The 14313-nt window shown below is 36.4% G+C and overlaps 1 protein-coding gene across 1 annotated transcript; it reads right to left on the reverse strand.

Annotated features, from left to right (window-relative positions):
- Positions 1-3750: 3750 nt before the first annotated feature.
- LOC131319104 (protein NUCLEAR FUSION DEFECTIVE 4-like) lies at positions 3751-12457 on the reverse strand. Its single transcript, XM_058349225.1, has 4 exons — positions 12087-12457; positions 5833-6488; positions 5420-5467; positions 3751-4781 (listed from the first exon to the last, which is right to left on the reverse strand). Exons 1-4 carry the CDS (start codon positions 12353-12355, stop codon positions 3976-3978), a joined length of 1779 nt encoding a protein of 592 aa, XP_058205208.1. The 5' UTR covers positions 12356-12457; the 3' UTR covers positions 3751-3975.
- Between the last annotated feature and the right edge of the window lie 1856 nt (positions 12458-14313).

Below are 14313 nucleotides of genomic sequence, written 5' to 3' on the forward strand. Positions count from 1 at the left end.
TTATCTGCTAATCGTATAGTCTGGTGTGAGGAAGAACATCGGCTGGGTCATCAATCCATCAGCTGGTACATCGAACCAGGAGGATCCCTCGGCCGTGACATCTATTCACCGACTGTGAGATCCATTTCCCTGGGACATATTTGTTTTATTCTACTTTCCGATGCATGTTTTAATTATCGTTCTGGCTCACCATATCAACTGTTAAAGGCTAATAACCAGTTTATGTGATTAATTAAATAAAGCATGAGTTAATCATATGTCGAATAACTATGGGCTAGTCTCACAACTGGACTAAGAGGGGTGCTTAGCATATGCAATTTACTGTCCAGTGTTTGAACCTAAAAGGAAAGATTAGGTTGAGCTACACTAGCCCAGTAGTAAAATCTTTACCGATTCTATATGTAAACATGATGAAATGTGCAGGTGAAATGAAGACAAGAAGTACGGCTCAATCGATAAATAACAATTGATTTAAGGGCATTCCAACGTTCAATATGATCATCCTGACGCATGCCTATAGCTCAATGTACCACCAAGTTCACACGATGTTAAACAACTCAAGTAACATCGACATGACTCACTATCGCCAATTACTTCCATCGATATTTCCACCTCTTGCGTTATCGTATAAACCACGAGGATTACCGTGTTACCACCCATTGCGTCACAGTGATCCCTAACAACTCGGGTCACCATATTACCACCCCTGGCGTTACGAGACCGCCTAAGTTTTTGTATTACCATCCCTTGCGTTCCGAGATTTTCTAAATCAATTCCCGACACAAACAACTATTTCCTTACTCGATATACAAGCTATGACTTTCCCAAAACCACAATCAAACATGAAATATGTTACGACATGCCAACTATATCACATATATGCCATAAACGTTCATAAACATTTGACCGATCAATAATATGCGAAATAACAAGTTTTAATCAATTAGACCATTATCATTTCTTACTAACGGAAGGCCTAAGGATCACGAATAACATCAATTAATCATAGGACGTCAATTAGATAAGCAAAGATGGGTTAGAGGGTATCCGAAAGGATTTAGAAGCGATTGGGGGTTGAAACGATTGAAGGAATACAAAACAGCATCGAAGCTGTCCAGAGGGTATTGATATCCCTGAGTCAGATATCAATACCTGGCAGGCTGGAAGTCCAGAGAAGGATGGGGTATTGATACCCCATTTTTGGGTATTTTTGGGCATCAATACCACGCTGTTTCGAGGCGATTTTCTACAGTTTTGACAGACATTCAAGCAACAAAAGGGAGCGATCAAAGCACGATTTCTAAATCATTTCAACATATATACACATAAAAGAGGTAAAGAAGTCCCTACTTCGAGACGATAACAAAGATCTCCGAGATTAGAACAAGCCCTAGCTTTTTTGAGCTTCAAATCTTCGATTCAAGCTTAGAGACACGATCAGAAGGCCGGAAGGAGGTTGATTCTTGAAGGTTTTTTGCAAGATTGAGTGAGGTTTAGAGAGAGAGAGATCGGCTGGAGAGAGGTAGGGACAACACATAGAGATGAGGAATGGAGATAAAAATGATCTCCTACTTCTCACACACCTCTATTTATTGGGGGAATTACCAGACAGTGGTAAGAGGGGCAAATAATGCCCAACTCATGGACCACTTTTTTTCAAATTCATCTAGACATGAAAAGGAGAAAAGAAATTGCCAATACATGGAAAGGGCCACCTAAAATGACTATTATGCCCTCAAGTTTTTGTGAAATTGCACATAAATGAAACGGAGAAAACAAAATTCTCAATACATGAAACGGAGAAAAAGAAATTCCCCATACATGGAGTCAATTTGTAGTTGAATCTGAGTTTGGATCCAAGTTGCCCCTTCTATAGACCTAAGTTGCCCATTATATAAATTTAAGTTGCCCCTTTTATGAACCTAAGTTGCCCATTGTATGAATCTAAGTTACCCATTGTATGAGATTATGAGTTGATATGTAGTTGAATCTAGGTTTGGACCTAAGTTACCCCTTCTATGAATCTAAGTTGCCCCTTCTATGGACCTAAATTGAATCTGGGTTTGGACCTAAGTTGCCCCTTCTATAAACCTAAGTTGCCCTTTCTATGAAACTAAGTAGCCCCTTGTACGAGATCATGAGTTGATATGTAGTTGAATCTGAATTTGGACCTAAAATGTCCCTTCTATGAATCTAAATTGCCCCTTCTATGAATTTAATTTGTCCCTTCTATGAATCTAAGTTGCCCCTTGTATAAGATCATGAGTCGATATGTAGTTGAATCTGGGTTTTGACCTAAATTGCCCATTCTATGAATCTAAGCTGACCCTTGTATAAGATCATGAGTCGATATGTAATTGAATCTGGGTTTTGACCTAAATTGTCCATTCTATGAATCTAAGTTGTCTATTCTATGGATCTAAGTTGAATCTGGATTTGAATTTTTTTTTTTTTTTGTTAAAACATTTAGTTTTATCCTTCTCTCAGAGCTCTTCAACGAGAGGTCTAGAGTTAAAAATTAATTATGATCCTTTTTATAAAATGATCAGAAAAATAAGATCTTTGCACTAATTCAAACGGATTAAAAATTGAAACACTTAATTTTTTCATTTGGTTTGTGGTTCTCTTAGGGCTTTTCAACGAGAGCCCTAGAGCTAAAACCTAATTATGCTCATTTAAGAAAAAAATTAATTTTATTTTTCTAATCATTTTATCTTAAAAGATCATAATTTAATTTTAACTTTAGGGCTCTGGTTGAAGAGCCCTAAAAGAACCATAAAACCAAATGAAAAAAATTAAGCGTTTCAATTTTTCAATCATTTTGAACCGGTGCAAATATCTTATTTTTTTTTATCATTTTATCTTAAAGGATCATAATTAATTTTTAACTGCAGGGTCTCGTTGAAAAGCTCTAAGAGGACCATAAAACCAAATGAAAAAAATTAAGTGTTCCGATTTTCAATCCGGTTGAACTGGTTCAAAGATTTTATTTTTTTGATCATTTTATTCTAAAGAATCATAATTAATTTTTAGCTCTAGAACTCTCGTTGAAGAGTCCTAAGAGAATGATAAAACCAAATGTTTCAACACCAAAAAAAAAAAAAATCCAAAACGGCATCATTTATAAGGTATCGGTGGAAATTCATTGACTTGGGAATCGTTGGACATAGCTTCACTGCTCTTTTAATCACATAATATTGCACTTTCAATCATATAATACTGTTCCCTGAGTGTGTGTACATTGCTCCTTGAGTGTGTGTTCATTGCTCCTTGAATGTGTGTTACAATAAAGAGGGATACTTTTGTCTTCAATACCATATATTGGGAATTATTCTTTTCCTTTCCATGGCTGGACAATTCGGAAAAAGTGTCTCATGAATTGGGCATAAATTGCCCCAACCCCCACTTAACATCAATTCCCCTCTATTTATACACATATATCTTTTATTCACACCTACACTCCATCCATTCTCTATTCTTTCACTTCAAGCCTCAATCTAATTAATTACTAATCATGCCATACTTTCTCAATTAGACATGTAACTATTGTTTCAAAAATTAAAGAAAATACGGATCTCTACAAATTTCACTTTTTTTTTTTTTAAAGCATTTCTTGCTTTCACCATGTGAGCCAATAGGCTTAATGCGGCGGTTATTTTATATCGGCTTTAAAAAATGTTTATTTATTTTATTATCTAATACTGTAGAACCCATTAATTAAGTGTAAAGGTTTGGTTGGCCACGCAAAATAAGGGAAAACACAAGGACAAGGACTATATATACGTCAGTACTAGCAAAGAGACATTAACTAGTAAATATCCCTTCGATCTTCTCCCCATGATTGATACACCTATATATGCATCCATCCTCCTTTTGTTCTTATTTAATACAGTACAAATATAAGTATCTCGGTTTAATCAATCTATCCATCAACCCCCTTTCCTCTCCCCCACCCCTCATCCACCACCTCCATATCTACATCTCCACCACCTTCGCTTCTTCCCTAAACTTCTTATAAATATCACTTTTATAAAACTTCCTTGTCCTAACCACCAATAGCATTGAACCAATCGCCCCCAAAAATGTCACCGCTGTTACAATAATAAAAGCCAACTTAAAACAATCCGCCCCGCTACAATTCAAGTCATTCCCTGCCCCTTTAGTGGCCCCAGATGCCACCATTTGTCTGCGAGCCTCTCTATCATACAGGTGGCCTGCAACCTTAACATTTAGTACATATGATGCGATCGGGCTCGCCATAGCTCCGACATTGAATAGGGTTGAGTAATACTTGAGTCCGAAGAGTTCGGATATGATTGCCATGAAGAGAGGCAGTTGGGCGCCGAGGCAGAATCCAATGATGACTGAGGCAATGTAGAGGCCGTTTGGGACGTCAAAAGCAATTAGGAGGTGTCCAACACAGGAGAAGAGGAGGCTGAGGGTGAGGAATAAAGGGCGAGGGAATTTGTACTTTTTGAGGAAGATCTCAGAGGCGAAACCGGCAAAGACGCGGCCTAGGAAGTTCCATATCGAGATGAGGGAGACAAAGGTGGAGATGGATTTTTCTGCGTAGCCAAGGGAGGTGCCGATCTGGCCAAGATTGTCGATGGCAGTTAGGGTTCCGCCGATGCCGCAGAAAGTGGTGAAGAAGAGGATGAGCATGTCAATGCTGAAGAGGGCCTGGAGGATGGTGTAGTCGTCGCCCCTGTTTGGTGGGCGGAACATGTTTTTGAAGCAGGAGATGGATTCTCGTTGCTCTAGGGAAGTGGGTAGTGTTTGAGCTGTAAAATTACATCAATATGATTCAACTGATTATAAAACAGAGAATTCGGAGCATCACCAACCCTATTTTAGATGCGATCTTTTGTTTTTTGAGTCTAATTAAACAGTTCAAAAATTCATTCGTAATGACATTATCCACTTTTTCCATAATGTTTTATTTGTGATTGTTAAAAAAATTTTACTTTTGTAACAGTCTATATATCAAAAAGTAAAAACTATAGAGGGCGTTTGATAACTTTTTTATTTTTAATTTTTGGTTTTATTTTTTAAAAAACTAATGAAGAAAACTTGTTTGGTAATAAGTTTCTACTTTTTGTTTTTAATAAACTTTTTTAGAGGTTTTGTAAATTATGAAAACTACAAAAAGGTTTTTTTTCCCCATTTTTTTTTTAGAAAACGCAAATATGGCACTTGTTTCTTATTTTTTTGTTTTTATAAAAACATAAACCTGTTTTTACTTCTAATTTCTTAAAAATAAAAAAACTGAAAAGGTTTTCAAACGCATCCATAGTGAATACAAAAACCTTCAACTGTTCTTTTAAAAAACAACGATAAGGTAGAAAGAAGTTATTTTTTGGACTTTTTCCTGCCTTTATTACCAAATACCAATATTCAAATGAAGTTTAAAAGATGATACCTGTAGTTGGCGCACCATTGATGGACAGAGAAGATGTCGATTCCAAAACTACACAAAATATGCAAAAACACATTAATTAATGACACTTAACCTCCTTAATGCTCTGTTTGGAATTTACAGAAAACGGGGGAAAGAAAATGAGAGGAAATAATCTGTGAAGCAATACTCTATTTTTTCTCAATTGACATCCATTTTCCATTTGGAACCAAACAAGAAAAAATATTTTTCTTCCTTATTTCCTCTCATTTTCTTACCAGAACCAAACAAGGGAAAGAAGCCCATTTTCTTTATAATTTCTCTTTTAAATATTTTCCCTTTCCCTACCACATGTTCCAAAGAAAGAAAATTTGCGTTAGGCCAACTCAGTCCAAATATTCACAACCAAGATTCTGATGAAGTTTAAAAGATGATACTTAGTTCACTTGTGGCAGCACCATTGGTGCACGGCGGCGACCGCAGCGGAGCCGCCGCCTCCCCACTTGGTTTCTCGACCATAACTTCCAATTGGCTCGTCGATTTGTTTATCGCTTGTGATTTCTTCCCCATCCAAATACCATACTCTTCTCTAATCACAACTGCCAGCGGCAAAAACAACAGAACAAGCACCGTGACGGCGCTTCCGCCGTACTCCATCCTAGTAAAATGAAATTGGTTCTCGAGTAGAATTATAACCATGAGAAAACCAGCCAGCCCAAGCGATATATACAAGAAATCGTAAAACACTTTAAGCTCGTTGGGTTGTCGGATCACTTTCATGATTCGAATCGTACGGAGGAAAGCGAAGGAGATCACCGTTGGGAGCCAGGCAAGGAGGAGGATGAGAGACTCGGAGTCGTTGCCATAGACGCCGTGGTAGATTTGGGCTACGATGGCACCGCTGAGACCGACGAAGCCCTTGAGGAGTCCCAGAAGGGCGCCACGGCTCTCTGGGAAATTCTTGACGCACGTGACAAGGGCACCAGTGTTGGCGAAGGCCTGGGAATTGGCGGCTGCACATATGTATAGGCACATTTGCCACACTTGAGGCGTGGAGATCTTTTTGGTTACGGCTAGCCAAATCATGAAGTATCTGTTGGAATTTTGAAATTTCGCATTGTTAAAATAAAGAGTAATGCAGAGACAATATAAATAAATTTCTATGGGTCAAGATAATAGAAATGAAAGTTGAATACTCTTTGAAAATACATTTCATAACTCTCACGAGACTGCGAAGTGTAGTGTGTAGGGAAACAATAACAATAACCATAACAACAATTTAGTACAACAATAAGAATAAAATAATGATGATAATAACATGCAACAGTAGTAGTGGTGGTAGTGGTAGTCGTTGCGGTAGTAGTAGTAACAATGACATTTTTTGATAGGTAAAAAAGATATATTAGAAACTCGATAATGGGTACATCGAGAAAGATAGGGCAAGCATCATTGAAAGGAAAAACCAATCTAATCATATGCTAGCCAATAATCCAAAAAGAGAACGAGAAAAGACCAACCAAGAGTTGGGAAAAAAACAAAAAAAGAGAATTACAAAAGGATTCAGATTTTATGCTTTCTAATGTCATCCAAATGGCTTCTGAAGTCTTCAACAGAATAGATTATAAAATTGCATCTCCCTTTAACCTAAAAAGTCACTCTTAGTTTGATAAGGTCAACCACTTTCTCAACAGTAAGAATGGAATTGTTAAAGACAATGTCGTTTCTTGCTTTCCAAATAGACCAAAGACCGGCATAAAGTGTGGTGTTTCAATAAATTTCCTCCAAGTTATGAAAAGAATTAGAGATCAGGCCAGTGATAGATGAAGGACAAATCCAAAAAATATTCCACTAAGAAAAGATATCGCACCAAATATTCCAAGCGAAGTTGCAAAGGAGAAGCAAGTGTCTCTGAAGTAGTAACAATAACATTAATATAATAACAAAACTAAAACTCCATCCATCCCGATTTGTTTGTCCCTTTTGTGATTTTTTTAGACCGTTTGACCTCTCAAAGAATTGGCGATAATTTTCAATTTGTAATGTTTTTAATATGGAATATGGATCTTATTTGATAGATCTCAATTAGTTTTATTATACAAAATCTTCAAAATCATAAAAAATATTATAAAATGTAAGATATAAGTATATTTTAGAAAAACACGTATTTTGATAATTAAACAAACAAATTGGGACGGAAGGAGTAACAACGAAGGTATATTTCACTGACTTCTTGTAGGTTTCTAACAAATGGACAGACTTCCCTTGAGAATTCTGAAATTACACTAATCTCCTTTGCTTTACAAACTCTTAATTACACAGATTCACCCAATCCGTTATTTGACATTAACGTCGTTAGGTTTTACTATAAAATACCCTTGATATTTGGCAAACTAAGCAATCAAGTATTCTTGTTCTATTTTTCTTCAAATTGAATTTTTTATAAAATTTAAAATAGAATTAATAATTATAATTGATCAAATTTGAATCATTACTAATACTTACATCTTATATTGTTATAATAGTTATTTTTATGAAGTTAATAAATTTTGCTTCATGTATCTTGTTCTCTTTTCATTCCTTTTCAATTTTTTTTTCTATATGCGTTTTTTCAAGGTAAATGCACTTTTATATTCCTAACCCATCAAATTCCAAAATAGGAAAAAATTAACTTGGTCTCTTCTTACGTTATGAAAGAAATCAATGTAGTTTTATCTTTACAATTTTCTTACTATATATATTTTTTTATATCTATACAAATTTTTTTATTTTTTTATTTTTTTCTTATCATTATTTTTTATTATATTTGTTGACAAAATAAGCCAGTATGAAATATCTTGATCTTTCTTTATTTTTTTCTTCTGATATATTCTATGTTAGTGTAACAGATGAAATGAAATAGAATGAGAAAGTAATTTCTTTTTGTAATTCTAATTATGTTTCATCACCAATAGGTAAATCATAATGAATAAAAACAAATTTAAAGAAGGATTAAAGGGTCAGTTACGTAAATTACCAAAATACATGTTTTAAACACATGAACGGCTCCGATCATTTGTTGTCAAAATAGGTGTTAGCGAATCCGCCCCCCATTGGAGCATTTATTCACAAACTAAACTAATTTACACTTTTTGTCATATTAACACATACAAATGGCTTCCATTCAGTTTTTAAACTTTGGTGTCATATAACAAGAAGATTTTAACTCCATAATTGGAGTAGTACGTGAACTCACTAAAGTGCAGGTGCAATAAGGAACTTTTTTATGGTGTTTGACTTTTATAGTGATCAGTTGAGCCAAGTGTGGTGGATGCTCTCTCGACTGTGACTGTAAAAGGAAAAAAGCGGATGGACATATAAGTGTAATAATTTAGTAGGCTAGGTGTACAGCAAGCAAGGATGGACATATCACAAAACAAAAAAAAAAAAAAATATATATATATATATATATATATGGATACATAATTACATTATGAAATTAACGATGTGCTAGCTGCATCGATCCGCATTCTAGGGGCGGCTAGTAAAAAGTACGTACTGAAAGGCTAGCTCCATTTGCGGGAGAGGAATATTACAGGAAAAACGTCGAATAAAAAGCTGGGGAGAAAGAGGAGGGAGGGGGGATTAAGTGGAGTCTGAAGGAGACAGAAACTGGGTAAATTAAGAGGAAAGGGTAATATATAGATAGATACTAATTGGCCGGGCTGTGAATGGAGGAGTACTTGTACGTAGTAATTGGTTGGTGTTCATGATCGATAATGTGCGATGCTTTTGAATTTGGTGGGTGGGTGGGTGCGGTGTACTTAATTAAAATCAAAAAAAATAATAATAACCTTACTTTTCCACATGCATCTTTTCTCTTGCATGTTCTTTTAGGAGTGCTAATTAACATACACGTGCGGGTCAATTTCATCCTCTCAAATTGGCTTATTCCTTGAACTTTGAATATTTAATTTGGATCTTTCGCTATTTGAAAACTTTTGGACGGACCTAGCGAGCAACAAGCTAGCTAGATTGGAATTAATATTATTGCTTCATTTTGTAAAAGCTTTCTATATTTGCAATCAATAGAGATATATTTTATTTTATTTATCCGAACCAACAGAGATTAGTGAATGTGAAATTAATTTGATGCAGGCATTATTCTAGCTTTGGAGATAGTTTGTTTGGTAAGATGTACGTGCTTGGGATTGAGCAACTCAGTACATATGTTTCTTTGGAGTTGGAGTAGTATTTAAATGTTTTTTACAAATAAAAAAAATTTTATGCCCGAAACAAACAGAATGCATGTAGACCCCGTTTGATATGTTTAAAGAGAGGATTTTTTTTTTTTTGAAATATGTGCCTTGCTTATAGAAGTGTTTTCTTCTTTTGATTAATTGATTCATTTATCTTGATTTGAATATATATAAAAAAAAAAAAAAAAAACTGCTACCTGTATTTCAAAAAAAGTTTTTTTTTTTTTTTTTGTCTGCAAAAGAGAACATAAGAATAATGCATTTTTCCGGAATAATCTAGAAAAAAATTATGTAACGATCCACTCCTAACTTGTATAATGTTGTCTGTTTCGGTTGCCTAAACTCCATGGACTTCCAGTAGGTCACCCATTCCCGCGTCGCTGCAGGGTGAGTACACTTAACTATGAAGTTTCAATGAGCTTCGACGCCTTCACGGCTTTAAAAAATATTATACAAAATAGAGGCATGATCTATTATATATAGCACTAAACTTTGTATTTATCAAGCGATGTGGGACCCGTCACCACCCATCCAAACATCTACCGAGACTCTCTAGCCCAGCCCAGTCCTAGCCTGGCTATGGAGCGTCACAATTAGGGGTGGCAAATTGAACCCAGACCCATTAACAAACCCAGACCCATCAACTAAAAAATAGACCCAACCCAACACATTTATTAGTTGGATAAGAATGGGTTCAAACCCAGCTAACCCATTATTAGTTGGGTCATAAGTGGGCATCAATTGGGTCAACTTAAATAACACAATGGGTAATGAAAGTAACCCACCAAATTCCATCTCTTAATTGGTCTCTTTTGCAATTGGGAAGTGGAGGAGTACGGCCCCCCTCTCTCCCTCCCCCGGCCCCCCCCCCCCCCCCAAATCTCCAGGAGCGCTCTCTCTCTCTCTCTCTCTCTCTCTTTCCCCCCAATCTCCAGAAGCATGGCCTTCTCTCTCTTTTATTCAATTATTTTGTGCTAAATCACACACGTCTAAAAATATTTTAAATGGTCCGAATTAAAAATCAATTGTAACCGGTAACAATTATTTTGATCAGTCAAAATTGAAAACACATCTCAACCATTAATTGCGTGAATGGACCTGTGAAATTGTGCTTCGCTATGAATAAATTTCTCTCATGGTAGTCCCGCAAAGGGTTTGGATTAAAAAATTGACTTATTTTTTTGTCCTTATTCAAATTTTTTTTGCATTTTTTTTGTTTTGTGTCATATTTTTGTGACTTATTAATTTGTTTTGATGAGAGGAATCGGAAAAGTAAAAAAATTTGATCAAAACTTATAATTTTTTGAATAAAGATAAAAAAATTACTTATTCTCGTTTTTTTGAAAAAATTTATGAGTTTCGATCATAATTTTTTTTTACTTTTCTAATTTTTCGATCATAATTTTTAGTATATATGTAATTGGGTTAATAGGCGGGTCGGATTTGCTTTAAAATAAATGGATCGGGTTGGGTATGGGTAATTAGACTCATAGTTAATGGATCTAAATGGGTCAATGACCCATTAAAAACCCAACCCACTAACAACTTACCCAATTTGACCCAAACCCGCCCGTTTGTCACCCTTAGTCACAATCTCCCACTTAGAAGCACACATCCTTGGGTGTGGGCTCGAGATTTTTCATATATTTTTGGTTGGTGCGGCACTGATACATACCATTTGGAACAACGTGCTTCTGCCTTGTGCATTATTGTTCGCTTTGACTGCTCAAGTTCCATGAGCTTCCCAGTTGATTACCCATCCCAACATTGCTATACGAGCACACTTAACTATAAAGTTTCGATGAGCTTTAACGCCCTCACAATTTTAAAAGGCTTTGTACAACATAGGAGCATGATCTATTACTCCCTCCGTCCCAAATTCTTTGTCCGGTCCGCAAAATGGAGTGTTAAAAATAATGCAATTTTTTCAAAAAATATTCAAACTTTTTTCACAAATTAAAAGTACTCATTGATATCTAGTAAGTTGTTGAAAAATTTTTGATTTTTCTTGCAAAAATTGTATTATATTTAACACTTCGTTTTGCGGACCGGACAAAGAATTTGGGACGGAGGGAGTATATATAGCATTAAATTTTGCATTCACCAAGCCATATGGGACCCCTGATCGCCCATCCAGACGTCTATCAAGACTCTTTGGCCCGGCCTCTTGGCCGTCATATTAAATATCTTGAGAAAAGAGATTATTAGATATGAATGCGTTCTTTTAATATATATCTTCAAAAAACAATTAATTTTTTTTTATCAGAAATGCTTTTTTTGGTTTTCTCTTTTTCCAAATTTCCAATTGGTCTGTTTAAAATGAAATGAAATGAAAAAGGGAAAAAAATAAACAAAAACAGAAAACTGGGAACCGAGAGAAAGACCAAATTGAAGATTTCGAAAAAAGAAGAAATGTAAATTAACGAGGGCATGAAACTCTAAAATTCCAATGGTACCCGAAGAAGTTGAGCACTGCGCCCACCGCAAGCACCACCCAGGGTGGAGTGACCTCGTTGAGTAAGCCGGAGTGTACACCGAAGTTGCCGCCTAAGTCCTTGGAAAAGCTGAGCAAATTGAGAGTGGTTTGGTCATAGCCGAGTGAAGACTTGATGTCGTTGGAGTAGAGTCCGAACATGTAGCCGGTGCCGGCGGCAGACATGATTAAGAAGGAGGCGAACAACATGAACCACCGCCCCGTCACCGCTTGTACGCCTAGGCTAGTCATGTTAGCCGAAACGCCACCAACACTGATGCTGGAAATGAATGGGATTGGAAAGTGGCGACTTGTGCTTATTAGAGAGAGAGAGAGAGAGAGACAACGCTTGAAATGAATGGAGCTGCAAAGTGGATGCTTATGCTTATATAAGTGTGTGTGTGTGTGAGAGAGAGAGAGAGTGTTGGAGTTTGGGAAGGTCACTTATTAAATGACTTGATAGTTTTGTTCTCTTACTAAGCAAAAGAAGAATTTTTTAATAATTAATGAACAGGTCGTATGAAGATTAAAGAAAGTGAGTACGACGACATTACAGCCAGGGCCTCAACCTGCTTAGCAACAAGGACTTGGGACATCATAGGCCACCATTACCACCCTGAAAGGGTCAAGAAAAAGTTGGGTAGAAGCCAACCTAGCTAGGAGACAAAGTAAAACCATAGGCACAAACGTATTAAATCAAAGCTACAAAAACTAGGCTAACAACTGGGGATTTGACCAAAACTGCAAAAACCAGTGCCTATCAAAAAAAAAACAAACAAACTGCAAAAACCAGCATAAACAAAAGCAGCAGACAAGCTTCAACCTTTACTTCATAGTTAACGACTAGCTAGTTGAGTCCTTAGGAGAGTTTGGAAAAAGACAATTATTAAGTGCATGACAAGTGATCTTCACAAATCTTCTATATATCTTCCATTTATATTTTGTGTCCTATTTTGAAGGGGTAAGGTGATTGTTGTTTTTTTTTTTTTTTATCCGATCAAACGGAAATTCATAAAACACTAAGAAACAGAGTTCCACATCACGCGAGAGTAAATAATAGCATACTTATTACCATACAAACCAGCAGCAAAAGCTAGTCCCATCTTGAACACCAAACTAGACCTGTCTTAACTGAAGGCTATCTCTAATAACAAACTCTCTAATTAAAATAGGTATGTGAGTTTCAACTACCAAGTCTTCGTTTTGTTCAGCCTCAACTTGCACAAGGTGGTCCGCACACTGGTTTGCTGAGCGGTAGATATGAGCAATCGAGGTGTTGGTACGGTTCATGAGGTAGTGAGCTTCATTAATTAGTGATTGTGAATGGACATGAAATAGGAATCTGAGAGAGAGAGAGAGAGAGAGAGAGAGAGAGAGAGAGAGAGCTTAAACTTGGCTACTGCGTTTGAATCTGTGCGTAGATAAGACAAACAATATGTATTATACCAACTAACTGTATATATATGGTCTAATATTAGCTATCGTTCTTACTTACTCATCAATACCTGCTATGTACGTACGTAATTCTTATGTATCATTCCAATTTTATTACGAATGTTAAAATCTATATAATTTCTTTTATATTGTCATTAATAAAGAACGAGCACCGAACACACATTGACGTGCGTAGAACACGGAGCCACACCACTAGTACACAATTTCAAAAACAACTAAGCGGAGATGGGCCATTAAAAAAGCAAAAATGCTACTTGCACAACCGTTGTGTTGGTTGTGTGGGTAATTCTGACCGTCCATATGTATTTGGATGGTCTAGATTTTAAACAAACTTTTTCAAGAAAAAGTCTAACTTTTATGAGAAAGAGTTTGAGTGAATCCTAACAATTTATTACAGCAATGGACGGCTAAATATTGGTTGTGTGTTGTGTTTTATACAACCGTTGTGTGTGTAGCACTTTTGTTAAAAAAGCTAGCCAGCAAAAAAAGAGACCACAGCATACTGAAGGTACCCAATCACTAACAAGCCGGCAAAAATCAACATAGGCCACAAACTACGAAGGACCAAATTACAATCACTTGGCATTCCAAAATTACCACGAAGTACCACCTTTTTCTCTACCCCGCTGCTTCGTCACCACTTCCTGCTGCCACCGCCGCCACTCCTCTGCCACGTCCATCCAATGCCATGTCTATCTCGGCCGCCTTAGTCTCCTCCTTAAGGACTCGTTTGGATGCGGGATTAGGTTTGGAGG

The sequence above is a fragment of the Rhododendron vialii genome, chromosome 3a (genome assembly GCF_030253575.1).
Source record: "Rhododendron vialii isolate Sample 1 chromosome 3a, ASM3025357v1".
Classification (NCBI taxonomy): domain Eukaryota; kingdom Viridiplantae; phylum Streptophyta; class Magnoliopsida; order Ericales; family Ericaceae; genus Rhododendron; species Rhododendron vialii.